Below are 22,618 nucleotides of genomic sequence, written 5' to 3' on the forward strand. Positions count from 1 at the left end.
AAAAGCATTATTACAAAGACAAATAATGGGTATTCAAGTGGTGAGATTTCTCATTTTTTCTTGATTTAAATCAGAGTGGCTCCCCAATTTGACTTACCGTCAGATTCACCTGGGGAGCTTTAAAAATACAGGTGCTCAGCTGGGCACAGGTGGCTCAGGTTGGGCTGTAATCCCAGTGCTTTGGGAGGCTGCGGCAGGTGGATTGTCTGAACTCAGGAGTTCGAGACCAGCCCGGGCAACATGGTAAACCTCTGTCTCTACAAGAACAATTAAAAAAAAAAAAAAACCCTGCAAAAATTAGCTGGGTTTGGTGGCCCATGCCTGTAATCCCAGCTGCCTGGGAGGATGAGGCAGAAGAATCACTTGAGCCTGGGAGATGGAGGTTGCAGTGAGCTGAAATCAAGTGACTTCACTGCAGCCTAGTTACACAGTGAAACCCTTTCTCACAAAAACAAAACACGCCAAAACAAGAAGAACCCTTAAGCCTATTTTCCACTTAAAATTTGGGTTTAATTAAAAATTTTGTTTTAATTTAAAAATAGAAATACAGGTGCTCAGGCCCTACCCAGAGAGATTCTGATTCACGTCTGGATGGGGCCCAATAACCTACTTTTAAGAGACTTCTCAAGTGACTCAAATGAGCAGCAGATTTTGAGACCTATGGTATAACTTACTAAGGTGGTTCTTTAAAACCATTTTCTCCAGTATTGACAGCAGAGGGGTTCCCATAAAACCTCAAAAGATTTTAAAGTGATTAATCAAATCAGCCACACAGGGTCAGTCTTTCTCTACAGGAGCACAGCTGACAGTGGCTCTTCCTGACAAAGTGGGAACCAAGTTGACAAGACCCACCAGGTGCTGATATAGGCTTCCCAGTAAGTGGTAAGAACCACTGGCCCTTTGCCTTTTGCACAGGCAGCTGAGGAATGATTTCTTAGCTGGAGAACACAGGATGGTACATTAGTCTTTTCCACAAATTTTCGCTGCCAGACTTGTGTCAAAATAAGTCCTGGGGCGAAACCTAGTTTGAAGGTGCCCATCACACTGATGAGGCTTTAAGCACTGGCCAGAGTGGCTCCCCCAGGAGAGAGGAGCACAGGCTCTACTCCTCAGGACCCTTAGAGCCGCCTGTCCAAGGGAGGGCGTCTTCAGTTCAGTTGGCTAGACAAGCCACGAGTTGTTGGTTCATTTGTTAGGTTGAACAAGCACCAAATTTCGTCTTTAAAATAGTTACTATTCCTGCAGGTGCCCTGTTTTGAGACAGTGCAGTATATACCCATATCTAAATGCTGTTGTTTGCAACAGTTAAATTGAGAGTGATGAGTTCACTTAGAATATGGTCCGCTTTACACTGCCTCTGTTTGCACAATGGCCCTCAGTGAAGTGGGCCTCCGTTTATATCTGTATGTGATGGTTGTGTGCATGGCCTGGGTTTCTGGCTCACCAACAGTCTCAACGAAAAGGCGTCTACTCCTCCCAGCTCCTATAAATGACTTCCACAGGGAGAGCAAGGGAAACTTCTTTGGCTCTTATCTATGTAGTTAATTTGTCCAAGATCCGTGATGCAACTAGTAACTCCAGTTCCCACACACACACAAACTGAGATGAAACAGCCCCTCAGTCGGCTTGAGGCTGTATGAAAGCTAAACTTTAGAGTTAGGTAAAATATCTATTAAAAACGCTGGCCAAAAATCAATTAAATGACAAATCTCGTTTAAGAAATGTGCACATATTGTCTGCTTTATGGTGTAAACTGCATTTGGTACAAAACAAATGTGCAAACAGATGGGCTTAATAACGAATGAGGGAGTGGGGTTGCTATCAGCCTTTGGGAGGCAGAGCCTGCCTCAGGAGGTGCCTCTGACGTCAGTGTTGCTACATTTAGCATCTCAGGAAAATACGTTTGGGTTTGTTTTTTGGAGGAACATGAAGGGATTTTCCCCATTTCTTCTGTAAATATCTGCTGGGCAAGAGATCTGGTAAAATGCCTCAAATAAGACTTTCAAAAGACTGGCAATATTTTTCAAAGGTCATGATCAAAAAGAACAATCTTTGTCTACATTCCTATCACATGTATCCATTGACCCACTGTCTATTTAACTCTCTCCACATGTAGATATGGTTAATTTCTTGTTTCTTTTACCACAGAGCTTCCAGAGGCAGCAGGACTGTCGTCAGAGTCTTTGCAAACCCTGGGAACTGCCAGACTCATTCTTGGTTGGGCTGCTCTTAAAGTCCCACCTCTCCTTCTGTTTAGACTGCTATAGGCATAAGCTGCTGTCTTCAGCCATGTATGCATGCACAGTGAACACTGATTTGGAATGCTTAGCCATCGTGGTGTCAGAAATGAGAGCTGGAATGTCTGAACAGTGAGGGCTGAAAGTAAAACCAACTGCCATTTTTCTAGCTGTTCATCTTGAATATAACCACAGCCTTTCAGCATTCCAGAAAGAAGGTGCCTTCTCTTTCCCTCCATCCTCTTTGGGCCATTGGATTGGTTAGGAAGGTGCCTCCACCCCTTCCCCTGGTGCCTTTGTAGGGTGACTTGGCTCCCAGCTTGCCCTCTGCCTCCTCCCTGACAGGAGCACGCCCTATGGCTGTCTTCCCAGCCCCTCTGCAGGCACATTCCCAGTGGGTGCCGAGAGCATTTGACTGAGCTTGCTCCTTTTTTCAGCCTTGGCCTTGGTCTGCGCCCCTGACCGGGCAGGCTGCACAATACGCCCTTAGCTTGTTCATTCTTTCCAGCTCCTGCTGGCTTTGCCCTTGTGGAACTGGCTCTTTCCTTGCTCAGCACGGAATCCAAATGCCTGATTTATGTCTGCTGGCTTGAAAAAGAACCGAGCACAGTGAAATTCTAGCATTGCCCTGATACTTTTGAGTGACATTCAAAGGCATATCGTGGGTGCTCAATAAATGATTGCCGATAGAATGGATAGATGGATGGGGGAATCAAGCATAATCTCTTCTGGTTTTAAAATGATTTTCTACTTAGATTCTTGGCTTTGAGTCTCCAACATTTCAGATTCTTCTATTTTATGTAGTTAAACACGTAGGCAAACTCTTGACCCACTTTCGGTGCCCTATGGTCAGTTAGCATTTTTGCGGTAGTGCACAGTCTGTCTTCCAGTTTGCTAAAATTTATCTGTTCTTCAAGCCACCTGCAAGCTCAATTAATGTTTGGGTTTTGTTTGAGGGTGGGAAAGTTGGATAAACAAAGCAAATTGTAAATCCTGATTCAGCTCTCAGGCACGAGAAGTTTGTAACCATATTTTAAACAGGGCATTTTGATTAATTTTCTGCTTAATAGAGGTTTCAGATTTTAAGCATATTTACATCCCCTTCCATTTCAACCCATTCTTACAAATCTTCCTCAAATGTGTTCCTTTACTTAGTGGAAGCAGTTCCCTCCTAAGTGGAGTCTGCTGAACATAGTTTATTCTTTCTGTGACAGCTTGGTACTGTTTCTTCCCCACAGTCAACATTATGCACAGGAGTTATTTTAAGGTACGGTAGGAAGGGTGTGGGAGTCGGGGAGGAATGTGTTCGCTTTGGCTGGCTGTGGGCAGAGAGTAATGTGAGGTAGCACAGAAGTGGTCGCACGGGGCCAGATGGTGCATTAGATGCTGGCTTTGACATTCATTTAATAGGCAGGAGATGTTTTTGAGCAAAGGGAAGAGCTGTGCTTCAAGAAGTGGTGTTCGGGTTGACGGCAGAGGGAGGAGCCTGGAAAGGGCCTCTGACAACAGTCTACAGGCAGATGAGGTCCATGGGCAGGAGGGAGCTGGGGGTCACTTTGAGACAACAGGTTTGAGGAGACTTGGTGACTGCTTGGTGAGGGGATGAGACAGAGAGGAATCAGAGATGCTGGGGCTGGGGGACGGGGAAAATGATGATGATGAGCAATGAGGAGTTGGGCTGAAGGTGGTTTTGGAAACCATCTGGGTGTACAGAGATGATTGTTCAAGTCCTGCCTCTTCTCTTCACCAGTGTTTGACTTTGGGCTTACTTAATGAGTCTCCTGAAGCCTCAGTTCCAACATCTCCAAATAGGGGTAAAAATGTCTTTCATTGGCTTTAGGCCAATGTCTCTCCCATGGAAAATAGCATTCAACGGCTGCTGCCAATGCTGCCACCATTGGAACTCAACATAGACCATCCTGGTGAGCAGTGCCCTGTTCCTGGTTTTATTCCAGTTAAAGTAATTTCATTCACAGGCTTGTGGGACCCATTCAGATTGAGTAACTTGCTTGCTCACTGGGGCACAACATCTGCGAAACTAATGACAATATCCCCCAGGCTCTAACTGGAAAGCTCTGTTGAGGTCAGTCTTCTTCCTCTAGGTGTATCTGTTTGTCTAAGCTCTGGTTGGCTGTAGCTGTTGCTAGGCTGATTCTGTTTTAAGTAAAATTAGAAAGTCGATATGAACTGGTTATACTAGACTGCCTTCTTTAGAAAAAAAAAAAAGATCTCTCTTGATTCATCTTCATTTTGCTATTTCAAAACCACATAGTTATGATATGAATATGCAACATTGTGTTAAATTTAATAAAAATGCTATAAAAGTGGAGTGTTAATTTATAGATGATTCTCAGATATTGTCTAAGAATAAAGGAGAGAATCTGTGGCTCAAAGGAGAGCTGCATATTGATGAAATCGTTTCTGCTGTGGAATTGGTGCTCTCTCTAAATAGATGATTTTGGCCTTGGTTTAATTTTTACAGATCTTTATAGAATATTAAGTAATATTTTATAGACTTGAGATGGCTCGGGCTGTAGAACAGTAGATAATCTCTTCATGATCCCGCCCAGCGCAGACCTTGGTTCGGTTGGGAGGACCTTGGAGTGCACAGTTTGGGAGCAGAGGCCACCCATGGTGAGGAGAGGGGCCCTGGAAAGCTGTCTTGCTCAGCCTCCTTCAGGATTCCAGACGAGTCAAGACAAGCCCTTGCATGGAGATAAGAAAACACTACCTCTGCTGACCTCCTGTGAGTCGGCTTCTATTTTGGCCTCTGCCATGCTCCCTAGATCCATGTAGAATATATTTAAGAAAGGTGGGGGAAAAAAGAAAAGAAGAAGTACCATAGCCAACCCTGAAAAACAGGACAAAAACTGTAAGCAGAGATAGCAGTTGCTGGAAGTTTGGTGCTGCAGACGGTGCAATCTGCCATCCCATTTGTTGATCTCGCATGCCATGCTTCAGTTGGCACCACGGCTGCCAGGAACCACCCCCTCCTTTTCCATCTGAAGCAGGAAAAGCGGTATTATAACAGTGTTAACTCTTCCTGCCCTACAGCCTAGAGCTGCTTCTTCTGTACTGGAGGCTTAATAATCTTGGCCACATTAGGACCTACAGAGATGACAGAATGGGAGAATTTTAGAAGAGTAAGGGGCCTGAGGGAATTTTTAGAAAAAGAAAAGCAGCACTTAATCTTCCCAGATTAGACTGCATGTGACAATGGGGAGAGGTCATTTGAATTTTGAAGAATGATGCCCACTGAGGAGATCTGTTTTTACCAGGGATCTGATCTAAATCCTGGCAAATCAACACTGACAGCGGGAGGTGGGACAGGGCTGGAGAAGCCTACTGAGCTGGACTAAGAGAAAAGCAAGATAGGTAGATGGAGGTGAAACGGCAAGGCCTAGGAAGAAAAAAAAAAAAAAACAATCCAGCACCCTTAGAAGATGCCATGACATTTCAGGAGGTAAATCATTTAGTCCTGGTAACAATTTAGGGTGTAGAATGCAGCTATTAATTAAGTTACTTAAGCAATCACTTAAAATCACTCATAATGCATTTCCTGTCTTGTTTAACGTGCTTTTATGGAAACGAGAGAAGAGAGCCCAATTCCAGGAACATGGTGAAGTCCAAAACTTATTAACATCACTGTTATCAAGTGTACGAGGGAGACTGTGGTTTAGATTGTAAAAGATACTGTGAATAGCTTTGTTCAGATGAAAGAAATGGAAGTTATCATTGTCAGTGAATTAGTTAATTTGTATATGTAAATGCTTAGGACAATGCCTGGCACAGCATAAGTACTAATAAGTACTATGTGTTAGTTGCTGCTACTACTGTGCTGCTATTGGTATTAATTATTAGGATTTTCAGAACTAGAACTCATATAGTCTTTCAGCAGAAAACATGTATCAAAGTTTACACAAAAATTGTATTTATAGTCCTCAGCGTAGAAAATATCAGATGAAGTTCTTCTTTAAGATGCTTAATTCTTGGAAATACCCTCTGTCGTGGTTGGAAAACTGATTTTCTGCTTCTCTGTTGGGTCTGATCAGGGTGGAGGAGAAGCCACCAATTCAGAGCCCAGGGCAGGGCCTTTGCCACCAGCCGTTACTTGAAGTAACCCTCTATTTCATGTGAAGTGGGATTCAAGTATTATAATCAGATTGTGTGTGCTTGTTTTAGACTTAAGGCCCATAAATGTCAGCTTCTTTAGGGAACAGTCAGGTAATTGAAGAATGAGAAGATGCCCCCTGGCTGAGGAAGGAGATAGTTCCAGATATTCTCTCAAACCAATCCTCTTCAAACCGAAAACAGGCTGGGCACACTGGCTCACGCCTCTAATTCCAGCACTTTGGGAGGCCAAGGCGGATGGATCACTTGAGGTCAGGAGTTTGAGACCAGCCTAGCCAACATGGTGAAACCGCGTCTCTACTAAAAGTACAAAAATTAGCCAAGTTTGATGGTGCATGCCTGTAATCCCAGCTACTTGGGAGGCTGGGACAGGAGAATCACTTGAACGCAGGATGCGGAGGTTGCTGTGAGCTGAGATTGCACCACTACACTCCAGCAACAGGGCAACACTCTGTATCAAAAAAAAATCCCATTATTGGGTATATACCCAAAGGAATATAAACAAATCGTTCTACCATAAAGACACATGCACACATGTGTTCATTGTAGCACTATTCACAATAGCAAAGACACGGAATCAACGTAAATGTCTATCAGTGGTGGATTGGATAAAGACCGTGTAGTACATATACATCATGGAATACCATGCAGCCATAAAAAAAGAATGAGATCATGTGCTTTGCAGAAACATGGATAGAGCAGGAGGCCATTATCCTTAGCAAACTAACGCAAGAACAGAAAACCAAATACCACAAGTTCTCACTTATAAGTGGGAGCTAAATGATAAGAACTCATGGACACAAAGAAGGGAAAAACAGACACTGGGGCCTACTTGAGGGTGGAGGGTGGGAGAAGGAAGAGGATCAGGAAAAATAACTATGGGGTAGTAAGCTTAGTACCTGGGCGATGAAATAATCTGCATACCACAGCCCCATGACTCAAGATTGCCCATGTAACAAACCTGCTCATGTACCCCTGAGCCTAAAAAGTTAAAAAAAAAAAAGAGACTTTTCTGCTGCCCACCCAACCCCGTGCTCCCCTCCACATCTCTCTGCATCTCACAACTTCCAGGGTTGAACTCAAATTCTTCCGTGATAACTCTGCTGAACCTGACACTGTTCCCGGAGCATCCTCTTTTCGAAACTCTTGTAAGACTACTAGGCCTGCACCACCGAGTTTATTGCTATTAGTTAGCATTTTATCGCTAGGACATAAAAAGAGTTCACAGCAGTGCCCTAATCATTGGTCAATACAATTTGTGCTTTGCCTGTTGTATCTCATGTGATCTCACAGTACGAATTGTGTCTCCATTTTGCAAATAAGTTAATGGATGCACAGAGAGGCCAAGCACCTGTGTGAGCCCAGCCTGCCTGGCTCTGGACCTGGGACTCATAATCCGCTTCCGCATCTCGCTTCTTCGTTAGCCGTTTTAGTCTTTGCTGTTTCCCCACATATGTTAGCTTTGTCTTCTCAGTAGGTGAGAAGCTCTTCAGAACACTGACTGTCAGACTTGGTTATGTGTGTGTATTCCTAGGCCCCTGGCATTAAGAACTTATCTGAGGACTAACATTCTATTTCCTGGGGTGGAGTCAGGAGCAGGGTCTCCTAACTGGATGACCACTGTGGTTGGTTGAATGCTGTGAGTTGAAATGTCTCCGAAAATGAACTCTCCTGGACCATCTCCAGTTTTTGCTGTAGCATTAGCCGCGGTCCTTAATGTTTGGCAAATGGTGTCCGGTTGTGCAAGCAGCAGCCTTGCTTCTCTGCAGTGAGTGTCAGGGAAAACTTTTGGTTCTTTTAGCAAGAACAAGCAGGAACAAGTTGGTATTGGCAGAGAAGGCCTAGGTAAATCCAAAAGTTGTACTTTGCCCCCAATCTTCCCCAATTTCCTGGCCACACCCGACACCCTGGCATCGCACCTGGACATGTGCTCCTCGATGAAAATGTGCCCAGCCCTTGCCCCTTTGTCCCCTTTTCTTAAGGCTGCTGCTAATTACTGACCCGATCAACAAAGTCAGGTTTATGATTGTCCCTTCTGATGACATATTTGCATTTTAAAAGGAGATAATTCTTTAACTGTTCTGCAAGAAGGCAAAGGAGGAGAAAAAGTACATGACACCCTGTATGGGAGGCAGATGTTAGTGTAGAAAGGACTCTAGAGTCTGGGTAACCCTAGAATCAAATCCTGACCTTACCCCTCACCAGCCATGTGACCTGGGCGGCTTCTCCAGGCCCTAGTTTCTTGTCTATAAAATGGCACAGTGCCTGGCACTGTATATATAGATATAGATATAATACCATCCAGGCCAGTTGTAGCCCTCCAATGAGTATTCATTTAAAATCTCCTCCTCCCAGGTCACCTTCGTTGACACCCATGGGGAAGGCTGATCTGGACTCATATCTGGACAATGTTGTCAAACTAAAAGCACAGTGATTTTTGTATCTTGTTTAATTTTAAAATGGTCTCAGCTTAGGGTTTGTAAAAACATTTTAAAATTGTAAAATATAACCTATATACAGAAAAGTGCATAAAACAGGTATGCACAATTCAGCAAGTAATTATAAAGGTGTCACTCATGTAACCACCACCCTGGGCAAGAATTGGTAGATACTGCCTTAAAGTAGTGTAGCTACGTAACGCGGCACTTCTCCACGCTGTGGAGGGGCAGTTTTGGCTGTCACGTCTGGAGAGGTATTGTCATCTAGTGGGTGGAGGCCAGGGATGCTGCTAAATGCTCTACAATGCACAGGACACCTCCCCACAACAAAGAATTATCCAGTCCCAAGTGTCAATCCTGCCCAAATTCAAAAACACCATGCTTCAGCAGGAGATGAAATTTTAAGGAAAGATTTGGAATTTCAAGAAACCGGCTATTGTCAAAACTTAGATTTCCATGACACATTTTTAGTAATGCTGTCCCACTCAACTAATTGTTCTCTGAAGGAGAAAAAGAAAGGCGAGCCAGAATTTCAGATGAAGGATCTGAAGGTAAGAGGCGTTGCTGGTCGCATCAATCAGTTTGTATTCTTTCATTGCTGCCAGGTGCTTATAATCTCCTCTGTCACTTTGCACTGCTCTTGGGAATCAAATACTGTACCAGTGAGTCGAAGCCAGATGTGTTCCATTTTACTATTAATGCAATTGTGAATAAATTAAATACTATCTTCTGCCCCACAATGCGTTCCAGCCCCCTTTGCACTTGTGACTCTGTCTTTTGTTTATTGCAGGACTTAGTCGTCCGTGTTGTTTTTATTCTTGGCAACCTGACGGCGAAAAATAACCAGGCTCGTGAACAATTTTCCAAAGAGAAAGGGAGCATCCAAACTCTGCTGTCATTATTCCAGACGTTCCATCAGCTGGATCTGCATTCCCAGAAGCCGGCGGGCCAACGAGGCGAGCAGCACAGGGCGCAGAGGCCGCCGTCAGAGGCAGAGGACGTGCTCATCAAGCTGACCCGCGTGCTGGCCAACATTGCCATCCACCCGGGCGTGGGCCCGGTACTGGCTGTCAACCCGGGGATAGTGGGCCTGCTCCTGACCACGCTGGGTGAGAACTGCGGCCCACTGGCTGCAGCAGGCACAACCAACTTTCCCGCAGCCCAAAGACAGTTCTGTGTCTGGGGTGTGATAAGGATTTTATTAGCACAAGTGGCTCCCTATGCAAAAGTCTTAGCTGTATGAAGGAAATTCCCTCTTCTGTTCAGAACTGTCTTAAAAGTAATCCAGATTTTTAGAAAAGGAAAAGAAAACATAGTAATAGAGATTATTACTAAAACCCACCAAATTGTATACTTTAAAAGGGTGAATTTTATGCTTTGTGAATTACATTGCAATTTAAAAAAAAATTATACTTAGCAAATGGAGAAAACTTGGCCAAACTAACCACAAAGAGTTTAAAATTCCAAATATTTGAGTTTAAAATCCCACATCCCAAATATTGTGGGCAATCCACATAATTAAAATTAATTCCTTTTTTTTTCCTCTTCAGGTTCTTACATTATTTGTAATTACAGTCCCCAGTCATTCAAGTCCTATTAATTCCCCTTGTATTAGTGCAGATTGCCATAACAAAATACCACAGATTGGGCAACTTTGTCAGAAATTTATTTCTCATGCTTCTGGAGGCAGAGAAATTCAAGAGTAAGGTGCCAGACAGTTCAGCTCCTGGTGAGGGCTCTTCCTCCTGGCCTGCAGACAGCCACCTACTCACTGTGTGCTCACATGGCTATTCCTTGATGCAAGCACTTGTGGAGTAGGCGACAGACTTTCTCTCCCCTTCCTCTTTTTATAAAGTCACCAATCCTATCACATTAGGACTGTACCTTTATGGGCTCTGTAACCTGCTATATCTCTTCAAAGCCCTATCTCCAAATACAAGCATATTGGGAGTAGGGCTTCAACATATGAATTTTGTTGGGCACACAATTCAGTCCATGGCAACCCCTACACTTTTTAGGCCTGTCATCTCCCACAGGCACTTCTGCCTGCTAGTGTGTAGGGAAATTAACTGCAACCCAAGGTAATCAATTTTGCCACTACTAGCTGGGCCTGCTGGCTCAGGCCTGTAATCCCAGCACTTTGAGAGGCTGAGGTGGGTGGATCACGAGGTCAGGAGTTTGAGACCAGCCTGGCCAACATGGTGAAACCCCCTTCTCTACTAGAATACAAAAATTAGCTGGGCATGGTGGTGTGCACGTATAATCCCAGCTACTCAGGAGGCTGAGGCAGAAGAATCGTTTGAAATCAGGAGGCAGAGGCCGCAGTAGACTGAGATTGTGCCACTGCACTCCAGCCTAGGTGACACAGTGAGACTCTGTCTCCAAAAAAAAGAAAATTAACTACTACTAACCATGCTTGTGAAAAATGTTGTTGTTTTGGAAGGAAGCTTAATGCCTGACACAAATGATGTTTTGGAGGAGCAAACTGTGAACTCCCTGCTCCCCCTCGCCTCCACTATTCAACTCAAGAGCCATTTCCTGAGCTCTTTCTGGGTAATGAGTTCTGTGCTATGCATTCAGTTTTGTTTATTCTGCTCAGACTGCCATAACAAAATCTCATAAACTGGGGAGCTTCAACAGACATGTATTTTCTCACAGTTCTGGAAACTGGAAGTCCGAGACCAACATGCCAGCAGGGTCAGGGTCTGGTGTGGGCTCCCCTTCCTGGCCTGTGGTTGATTGCCCTCTCACTGGGTCCTCATGTGCTGACGAGAGCACACTCTGGGGTCCCTTCTACTTCTTGTAAGGGTACCAGCTCTACTGGATAAGGGCCCCACCCTTCTGACCTCGTTTAACCTTTATCACTTCCCCACAGGACCTAGCTCCAAATACAGTCACATTGAGGGGATAGGGCTTCTACATGTGCATTCTGGGGGACACCAACATTCAGGTTAGAACAAGGTTTTAGAAATGGAGGCTGGCATGTGCTTTCAAGGAACTCAGTGTATATGGTAGAGGGACGTCGGGTGCACAGACAAGAACCACAGTTTCTGAGAAGGGCAGAAGCGAGGCGCACACAGCTAAGGGACGGGTGGCAGAGCCCGGCTGTGGGCGTGTGAGTGACAAGGCCGTGCTTCACTATGGAGCTTTATGGTTGAAAACGCATTTTCATATCTGTTAGCTCACAACAATGTCAGGGCACGTTTTTGTTATTTTCATCATTTCACAGATGAGGAAACAGGCTCCGCGAGATATAGTGACTTTCACAGGTCACAAAGTGAGCAAGTGGCAAAGTCGCTGGGCCCCTGACCTGTGCTTCCCCGCACCCCACATCACATGTCACCCGTCTAGAGAAAGGACTCTTCAATTCTGACTGGGATCTGCACCATGACTTACCACTTCCGTGTAGATAACTCAGCAATCTCTGTGTTTCGGCTTGAACTCTTTGCCAAGCTGCTGACTGCACATTAAGCCGCATGGAAGAATATGCACATAACAGTGAGAGAAATTCAGTTTCTGTTCCAACCTCAAAATGTTCAGCATTTGCTCTGTAGCATGCCCGTGTCTGCTGAAGCTCCTCTCCCCTTCCTGAGATCCACTCACCACACTGAGCAGGGCTTCTCAGCCCAGGACCAGGGATGTGACTGCTGCAGAATCAGCTGTGGGACTCATTAAAATACCCTTTTTGGTTTCTGGCCCTTGCCCAGAAACTGCCTCTATAAAATGTCATTAAGTCTTGAAATCTGCCTTTTAATGCCTCCTCTGCCCCCAGGTGAGTCTTTTGTCCATTAAGTGTTGAGACCCAGTGCTTCAGGGAACCACGCTGGCTTTTCTGGCTCCTCAGAATCTAGCAGAAGCCTGAAACCCACTGGACAAGTTCTCATCTGTTGCCGAATTAATGCTTTTGCCTGACTGTGGCTGCCCAGGAAGGGCCTGAGGACCAGACCTCGAACACCTGGACTGGGGGCGCACGGCTGTGAACAGCCAAGGAGTAGAGTTATGCGTGATTCATGATCCCACAATTGTTAATATTCACATATAAAGTGAAAAAACTCCTCATCTTATAAATATTTTATGAGCTTAGAAATTACATTTCTACCTATAAAGGAAGAGTGAATAACTTGCTTTTGACTCAAAAGAAAGTGATGCTTTGGGGTAGGAGAAAGAGGCAAGAGGCTGGGCATGGTGGCTCACACCTATAATCCCAGCACTTTGGGAAGCCAAGGCAGGCAGATTGCTTGAGGCCAGGGGTTCTAGACCAGACTGGGCAACATGGCAAAACCCTGTCTCTGTTAAAAAAAAAAAAAAAAAAAAAAATTAGCTGAGTGTGGTGGCACACGCCTGTGATCTCAGCTGCTCAGGAGGCTGAGGTGGGAGAATTACCTGAGCCCAGGAAGTCAAGGCTGCAGTGAGCCATGATCGCACTGCTGCACTCCAGCCTGGGCAACAGAGTGAGACCCTTTCTCAAAAAAAAAAAAAGGTCCAGGCGTGGTGGCTCACACCTGTCATCCCAGCACTTTGGGAGGCCAAGGCAGGTGTTATCATGAGGTCAGGAGTTCGAGATCAGCCTTGCCAACATAGTGAAACCCCGTCTCTACTAAAAATACAAAAAAATTAACCAGGAGTGGTGGCAGGTGCCTGTGTAATCCCAGCTACTTGGGAGGCTGAGGCAAGGAGAATCGCTTGAACCTGGGAGGCAGAGATTGCAATGAGCTGAGATTGTGTCACTGCACTCCAGCCCAGGCGACAGTGCGAGAACTCCGTCTAAAAAAAAAAAAAGGCTGAGCGGTGGCTCATGCCTGTAATCCCAGCACTTCGGGAGGCCGAGGCGAGTGGATCACTTGAGGCCAGGAGTTCAAGACCAGCCTGGCCAACATGGCAAAACCCCGTCTCTACTAAAAATACAAAAATTAGCCAAGCATGGTGGTGGGCGCCTATAGTCCTAGCTACTCAGGCAGGAAGATTTTTTTTTTTTTTTTTTGAGACGGAGTCTTGCTCTGTGCCCCAGGCTGGAGTGCAGTGGCGCGATCTCGGCTCACTGCAAGCTCCGCCCCGCCGGGTTCACGCCATTCTCCTGCCTCAGCCTCCCAAGTAGCTGGGACTACAGGCGCCCGCCACCTCGCCCGGCTAATTTTCTTGTATTTTTAGTAGAGGCGGGGTTTCACCGTGTTAGCCAGGATGGTCTCGATCTCCTGACCTCGTGATCCGCCCATCTCGGCCTCCCAAAGTGCTGGGATTACAGGCTTGAGCCACCGCGCCCGGCTAGGAAGATCTTTTGAACCCAGGAGGTGGAGGTTGTAGTGAGCCAAGATCATACCGCTGCACTCCAGCATGGACGACAGAGTGAGACTCTCTCTAAAGCTCCCTGGCTGCTCCCGATACAGGTGGTCAAGGGCCTCCCTGTGAGAAATGTTTTAGTCTCTGTTTTAGAGCCTGGTACCATATGAGGTTGAGCAGAAGTGAAGAAACCCTGCTCTCCCGTGATGGCTCAGGCCTCTTGCCTCCTATGCCTTAGGCAGTTGTTTGGACAAGCAGGTGATCCCTTCTCTATTCTCTCCTGAAAGATTCTATCTCCAAATAAAAGTTTATAGAAGAGCAAAAGTCAGGGGTCACCCCCTTCTACCTTCCCCTTACATGACTCGACTCCTGGGTGAGTTTCTGAGCCCTGCTAAGCCCTTTCTACACTGGTCTCTGGGGATTTCCTACCTGTTTTATCTGCATCGGTGTGGAGTGGTGATCACATTCCAGGAACGGCCTCCTGCCCCCTCCGACAGGCCTGGCAGCTTAGAGCAACGCAGGGCCAGTGCTGGGCTGTGACTGTGACTATCGAAAGGGCCTACCCAGGGCTTGGTTGTGCTGACTGAAGTCAGAGTTGCTGCTGTCCTGTTTACCCTCAGAGCTGAGCACTCCTCCCAGCCTGATGGCTCTTGTGGCATGGCCCCCTTGCCTAGTCACGTGGGAAGGGCATCCCTTGGGTTTTTTTCTTCCTACCTCCCTCTAGCCCTGCACCCTTCACAGGGAGTTGCTTGTACCCCAGGACTTGCCTAGAGAGGTCAGCCTCATTGCAGAGGGTCTTTTAAAAATCAATAATGTTTCTAGTAAGAACTGACCCTCTCAGTATGCCACCAGACTCAGAGATTTGCTGACTTAGTGGCAAGTCCAAATTCCAGATTTTCTTGTATCCGTGAGTCAATTATAGAGAGTAGGATGGTTCTGTCATGCTTTTTTGGAAGCAGTCTATTGCCCCAACTAGCTCCAATGGGAACTCAGCAACACTGCGTCCTTGACTTCAGCAGGGTTCTGTGGAAAGAGTAGGATAGTAGGGTCAAATAGACCTGGATTCAGATGTGTGCTCTGTGAAGTCAGGCGAGGTATTGAACTTCTCTAAACCTCAGTGTTCTCATCTGACCCCTACATTCATCTTTGAAGTCCTAACCCCCATGTGATGGTATTTGGAGATGGGGCCTTTGGGAGATAATTAGGTTTAGATAAGGCCATGATGTGGGGCCCTCATGCTGGAGTTAGGGCCCTTATAAGAAGAGACACCAGAGCCTGACCGCGCAGGCTCCCTGATCTTGGACTTCCAGGCTCCGTAACTGTGAGAAAATAAATTTCTGTTGGCTCAAGCCACCCAGTTTATGGTATTTTATTATGACAGGCCAAGGTAACTGAGACAGATGCACCTTTCGAGAATGAATTATTGTGGGTGTGAATTCTTGTAAATGCATGTAAAACTTATTAGTAGCTGGCTTTTGGGGGTTACATGCATGTAAAGTGCCTGGTGCTGTTCATGATAAATGCTTAGCAGCTGTGAGGACCTACCCTCTAGTTCCAGGTACCGGACACCACTCCTGCTAATCAAACGTGTGGTCCTTTGGGAGGTTAGACACCTAAGAGCTACCCTGCATGTCCTGGACAAGCTAACGAATTCTCCTACCAAGGCAAGAGAAATAAAACAGATCCCCAAACACTGCCCAAGACCTAGTGCCATCAGTCTGGGGCTGGAGGAAACCAGGGCTGTAGACCCTTTGCCCAAGAGTTAGACATTCACCTGAGCCGCCCCCCTTGAGCGGTCATTCTGGATGGCCCATCTGTTCATTTAATAAGCACTTACTTAACACCCACTATGTGCCACGCATTCATTTAAACCCTTGAATGCATTTAAACTTTGTAACAACTCTAGGTGCAATGATCATGCTCACTTTACAGTCAAGGAAATTGAGGCTCAGGGAGGTTAAATAACTTGAGTAAGGTCACACGGCCAGTGAGTGGAAGCACAGGGTTCTGGCTTCAGAGTCATGGCCAAAGCAAGAGGGAAGAATTTTGGAGGTCCTGTGTCCCTTCTTTTACCATAACTAGGATATTTCCTTACAGTAGAATCCATATTGATAACCAAAATAATTCAGTTCCTTATTCCCTTTTTATGTACTTAAACTAAAACACAGGAAGTCAGGTCTTTCTTTATTCTTTTTCCAAGTATCCATTAAGTGTCTACCAGGTACTGGGCCTCTGCTGGCTGCTCTAGCGGGAGGGGCCACTGGCGGAAGGAACAGTCTATGTCTTCTGCAGCCTACAAATGACTGAGCGTTCCTTTCAACACAGTAATTTATAAAAAGGCTGTTCTCTTTAATGAACAGGAAAAGATGGTCCAAGGGGGCGGTACTTAAGTCAGAGAATTTAAGAACAAGCACAGTCCTCTTCCTTAGCTCATAGCCGCCCTGCTTGCTCCCCGAGGAAAAACTTTGGTTTCATACAGGAGATGGGGCCTCCCTCTGTCACTCAGCCTGCAGTGCAGTGGTGCAATCTTGGCTCACTGCAACCTCTGCCTCCCAGGTTCAAGCAATTCTTCTGCCTCAGCCTCCCAAGTAGCTGGGATTACAGGCTTGTGCCATCACGCCAGGCTAATTGCTGTCTTTTTAGTGGAGACGGCGTTTCACCATGTGGCCAGGCTGGTCTCATACTCCTGACCTCAAGTGATCCGCCCACCTCGGCCTCCCAAAGTGCTGGGATTACAAGCGCGTGCCACCACGCCCGGCTAATTTTTTGTATTTTTTGTAAAGACAGGGTTTTGCAGTGTTGCTCAGCCAGTCTGATTGCCCAACTCATATCCAACTGCCTACCCCTCCTCTCCTGGGGGTGCTTCAGAAGCATATCTGAAGCTGAACTCATGACCTGTCCCTGAACTCGGCCCTCCTCCTGTGCCCTTAATTCACGCATCTACCCAGTTATGTGCACCCAGGTGATTCCTCTCCCTCACACCCCATCCAGTCTCTGCCAAGCACAGTCTCCACTCTGCCACATCTCTGCCATTGCCCATGTCTGTGCTATGTTGAGGTCACTGGGACCACTCCCAGCTGCAGCCCTGCATCTGCTCTTCCCCACACTGTGGCCAGAAACGTCAACAGATGAGTCTGGAGACTGAGTGGGAGGCAGAGACAAAAACCACTAAGGGCCTTATGTGCTAAGCTAGAGGATCAATTATTCTTGCATCCAGCACTCACTATGTGCCAGGCACTGTTCTAGAAGCTGGGAATGCAGCCATGAATAAAACAGATACATCCCTAGGCCTCAGGGAGCTGACATTTTAGGGCTGAAAGACAAACATTAAACACATATATAACATCAGGTGGTCATATGTGCTATGGAGAAAATTAAAGCAGGGTAAGAGAAAAGAGAACAGGTGCTATTTTAAATAGGGAGGTTACGGAAAGTATGTCCAACAAGGCGGCCTCTAAGCGACTGCTTGGAGGACGTAAGGAGTGAGCCAAGTGGCTAACTGGGAGGAGAGTATGTTCCAGAAGAAAGTTCAGCAGTGCACGGGTTCTCAGGCAGGGGCATGCTGGCATATTCCAGGAGGCCAGGAGGCTGCTGTGGTTGACCCTGGTGGTCTGGGAGTAGGAGGAGCAAATGAGGCCAGAGAGGTAAGGCCTGGAGCTGCCGGGTAGGTCTTGTGGACCAGACAACGTGGACTATTCATGGGTTATGAGGTGGGTGGCATTAACTGACTTGCTTTTAAAGGATAACTGTGTTGAGAATAGATTTAGGGAGGCAAAAGTGGAAGAAGGGAAGCCAGCAAGTGCTGAGAGATGAATTAGGGGGTGGTAGAGGAGGCCAGAGGTGTCTTCTAGAGTTCATAGTCACGGACAGATCATGACCCCAGGGCCATTCTGTTAGGAGGCGGTGTGCGAAAGTAGGGCAGAGACTCCAGGGAGGAGCCCCTGGGAGAGCCTGAGAACCCAGAAAACAGGCGGGAATAGAGATGGCTCCGCCCACTGCCATGTTGGCCCCTTTGCTTTACTTCAGACACAGAGCCCAGATCAGCCGGGCTTTTCCAAACCTCCTGGCTGCAAGGATTGAGTTGACAGTATCCTCTCCACTCTGGCCAGGAGCTGGCCCTTGTATTTGGGGCATTTCCGTGCAGGAGGAGTCGGGGGAAATCAAGTGGTAAAGCTGCCTCTCCAGGGCCTTTGTAGGGACCCTGCCGTGACAGCAGCCTGCTCCTGGCCCTGCTGTTGCTGTAGTTACAACGTGCTTGGTTCTACTCCTGCAATGGGTCTTTGACTCCCTTATCCTCACTTCATTTCAGAATACAAGTCACTTGATGATTGTGAGGAGCTGGTGATCAATGCTACAGCGACAATCAACAATTTATCTTACTACCAAGTGAAGAATTCCATAATTCAAGACAAAAAGCTATATATTGCTGAATGTAAGGTTCAGAGTCAGATGTGGATAAATGAGTGCTCATTTGAGGTTTCGATTTTATTAACTAAACACAGAGCTGGAGACATTACTATCTTCTGCCTTCTGATACAAAAATGTCTTACTTAGAACCTGATGATTCTAAGAAATTAGAATATGGGGAAACTAGAAATGGGAAAAATTAGTTTCTTAGTTCTTGCTAAAGTCCCTTACAGTTTGTATTTTATTATCATTTTAAAATTATCAGTATTTAGCATGATGTTGATTTCCATTAACCTTTAAGTTAAAACTTAAATTCACTGATTTAATTTCTCTGGTCGCCAAATCCAGTGCTCTTAAAGCTTCTTGTCAGTAACAACATGGATGGAATCCTGGAGGCTGTGCGTGTTTTCGGAAATCTCTCCCAGGACCGTGATGTCTGCGATTTCATTGTGCAGAACAATGGTGAGTTAATGACACTAGAATTCATAAACATTCACTTCTTGCCAATAATCAGCGGAGTGGTTTTGGAGCTTGAGTCATTACAGTGTTGTACTTGTTTCTGCTTTGAGATTTGTAGAGCTCCGTGTTTAAGGCTCCTGGCTCAGGATGCCAAGATGGACCTAGGCAGTGTTCCCCTCTCCCTTGTGAATGGCCTTCTGTGCACCAAGATGGGGTGTGTGTATGTCTAACAGAAACAGTGAATCTTAAGTCATCACTTCTGTCTGGGGGCATATTCTCAAGAAGACATTCTCTTTTATGTACTAGAATGTCTATTACATTTTGCTTATAATAGCAAAAAGTAGAAACAACCTAAATGTCCCTCAACAGACAAGAGGACAAATTCATTATAGTATATTCACGCAATAAAATGTTCTCTAGCATTCAAAAGCAATAGGAGGATATATACAGAGGAATGCCATGAATATAAGTTTTAAAACATACAAAACTATCTTGGGTATTGCTTCTGCATAGGTATTCATGTAGTGATGCTATACAGTATAAATAGTAATTGGAAATAGTAAACTCCAATTTAAGACAGGGTTCAGGCTGGGTCCAGTGGTTCAACCCTATAATACCAGCACCTTGGGAGGCTAAGGTGGGAGGATTGCTTGAGGGCACGAGTTTGAGATAAACCTGGGTAACATAGTGAGACACTGTCTCTACAAAAATTAAAAATTAGCCAGACAGGCACATGCCTGTAGTCCCAGCTACTTGGGAGGCTGAGGCAGGAGGATCAGCTGAGCCCAGAAGTTCGAGGCTGCAGTGAGCCATGATTGTGCCACTGCCCTCCAGGGTCGGAGACAGAGTGAGAACCTACCTCTGAAAGATAAAGATTAAAAATTTAAAAAAGACCGCATTCACCTTTGGAAGGAAAGGGATGTCCAAAGATTATCATTAGACCTATAGTGTTATTTATTATCAACAAATAAGAATTGTTTATATTTATTATGCACATGTTGTTTGGAATGTAATGTTTTATTTCTTAAACTGAGTGGCAAGTACCCACATGTTTATACCCTTTGTATGTCTCAAATATTTTTGTATGTCTCAAATATTAGTATACTTTGACTCTTTGTATGTCTCAAATATTTCATGTAACAATAATAATTTTAAAAACATAACTTCCATGTTCGTAATGGAAAATTTCAATAATACAGATATAAAAAGCAGCAGCAGCAAACCATGCTCCAGCTCTCACTACCTACAGATAACTGCACATTTTGCTGGGCACTCTTTAGCCTCTTAAGAGCACATATGTATGTGATGTTGCCTCTGCCAAGCTCACTGCCCAACCCAGTCGACAGGGCCGGGGCTAGAACAGGGCAGCCCCTCTCAGGTGCACGCCCCATGGGAGAGGCAGAATGCACACTTTACCCACTCTTCCCCAGCCCTTTGCTCAGCATCTGCTGAGGGATGAGAAAACAGGACAATCGGTTCCCAGTTGCATTTCCTAGGAGTAAGGGAAACTGGTTCCCCAGAGGCGGGAGCCTGTGCTGCCCTGAGATGGCCCTACACTGGAAGGCCTGCCTTGCCACAGGTTGGTTTTCAGCAGTCTGAGTCTTACGCGTGGCCCTGGGAGACTTCAGGAATGATCCCACCGGGAGCCAGCTCCCCGCTCCAGGACTGTGTATTTAAAGACAGTTGCTGCTGGAGGTTCAGGAAAACCCTTGAGAACAACTGGCAGTTAGATGAGTGTCACCTGTGCTCCCTCATGTCCACCAGCAGGGACTCTTTCACTGCCGTGGAGAAGCAGCTGCTGCCTGGGTCAGGAGTTGCAGTATCTGGGGATTGGGGGAGCCGGCTCTGGGAGTGGTGGGTATTGGGGAACCCACTGCCGGGTGATGGATAAAGCCTTAGGAAGAATGAGTTAAGTCCCTTAACAGGGATTCTGGGTTTGCAAACCACTCCCCATTGCCCCTGTACCATCTGTAAAACAAGAGACAGCTGGGAACCCTGGGCTTTTACTGGGCTGCGTTTGCGCTCTTCCCTCGTAGTCCACAGGTTCATGATGGCGCTGCTGGATGCTCAGCATCAGGATCTCTGCTTTTCTGCCTGTGGTGTTCTCCTCAATCTCACTGTGGATAAAGACAAGCGTGTCATCCTGAAAGAAGGAGGTGGCATTAAGAAGTAAGTTTCCAGGTGTAGGGTACTGACTCGGGATTTGAAGGACATCGTGTTCTCGGGAGCTTGGGTCCTCTCATCATTCCTGTGGGGCAAAGGGATTTCAACATTGGGAAGCCCCTAAGCTGAGGCTGAAGAGGGAGTTTAGATTCCACTGGATACTTAAAATGGTGCAGAAATAGGCCGGGCACGGTGGCTCACGCCTGTAATCCCAGCATTTTGGGAGGCCGAGGTGGGCGAATCACTTGAGGCTGGGAGTTCGAGAGCAGCCTGGCCAACATGGTGAAATCCCATCTCTACTAAAAAGACAAAAATTAGCTGGGCATGGTAGCGCATGCCTGTAATCCCAGCTACTTGGGAGGCTGAGGCAGGAGAATTGCTTGAATCCGGGAGGCGGAGGTTGCAGTGAGTGGAGGTTGCAGTGAGCCGAGGTTGCAGTGAGCTGAGATCATGCCACTGCACTTCAGCCTGGGCAACAGAGTGAGACTCTGTCTCAAAAAAAAAAAAAAAAAAAGGTGCAGAAGTAGATTATTGCTACTTTGTAACCACTTAATTTTATAAATAAGGAATTATTTTAAGTGATCTCTGGATTATACTTACGTATCACAGAAGAATAATCATGCTAACAATATTAAAGACAGATTCTGACCTAATAACTTCTCAATTTGAACTTTACTAGGTTAGTGGATTGTTTAAGAGATTTTGGTCCTACTGATTGGCAGCTGGCCTCCTTGGTTTGTAAAACTTTATGGAACTTCAGTGAAAACATCACTAATGCTTCGTCATGTTTTGGAAATGAAGACACCAACACACTCTTACTGCTGCTCTCATCATTTTTAGGTAAGGCTCTTGACTATGGTGAGTCTGTGAGTTTTATCAGAGTGTGAGATAGTTTTTTTCTGTGACCTGTTCAGATAAATAGTAGTATGCATTTGGGTGACTATATTTCTATAAGCAACAAGAGTATGTTAAAGATTACTATAATTTGGAACTATCTGAAGAGGCTGAATGCTATTTACGATGGGGACAGAAGGACTTTCAACTCATTAGATACAATCATGATTTCTTCTGTGGCTTTTTTTTTTTTTTTTTTTTTTGCATTTTCTCTAAAGTGCATAAATATAAGACCTCAGCATAAATGTATTTCTCTTGTTCAAAAGCATATAGACACTGTTGTAATTGAGAAAATAGGGCTAAAAATGGCTAAAAGCTACTCAATTAAGTCATGCTTTTAAATGAAGCTGTACGTTTTAATTAGCTACGTTAATTGTCATGTGGGTGAGGGCCTGTGAGACTATTTGGCATTACAATGGGGTTTATATCCTTGAAAGGAAGGAAATCACTGATACAAATCAAAGGAAAGAATATTGTTTCTTTCTTTGCTTGTTGCTCTGTCACCCAGGATGGAATGCAGTGGTGCGATCACTGCTCTCTGCAGCCCTAAACTCCTGGGCTCAAGTGATCCTCCTACCTCTGCCTCTCAAGTAGCTGGGACTACAGACACAT

The 22,618-nt window shown here is 45.7% G+C and overlaps 1 protein-coding gene across 2 annotated transcripts in view; it reads left to right on the plus strand.

Annotated features, from left to right (window-relative positions):
- Positions 1–22,618, plus strand: part of ARMC2 (armadillo repeat containing 2) — a 126,907-nt gene that overhangs the window by 96,184 nt on the left and 8,105 nt on the right. For both annotated transcript variants that reach the window (XM_025381936.1, XM_025381935.1), the window contains 5 exons: positions 9,597–9,915; positions 18,393–18,515; positions 18,839–18,952; positions 20,986–21,118; positions 21,792–21,952. In XM_025381936.1, coding sequence (XP_025237721.1) covers positions 9,597–9,915; positions 18,393–18,515; positions 18,839–18,952; positions 20,986–21,118; positions 21,792–21,952 — 850 coding nt within the window. The remainder of the gene's footprint in view (positions 1–9,596; positions 9,916–18,392; positions 18,516–18,838; positions 18,953–20,985; positions 21,119–21,791; positions 21,953–22,618) is intronic.

This window comes from Theropithecus gelada, chromosome 4 (genome assembly GCF_003255815.1).
Source record: "Theropithecus gelada isolate Dixy chromosome 4, Tgel_1.0, whole genome shotgun sequence".
Lineage (NCBI taxonomy): Eukaryota > Metazoa > Chordata > Mammalia > Primates > Cercopithecidae > Theropithecus > Theropithecus gelada.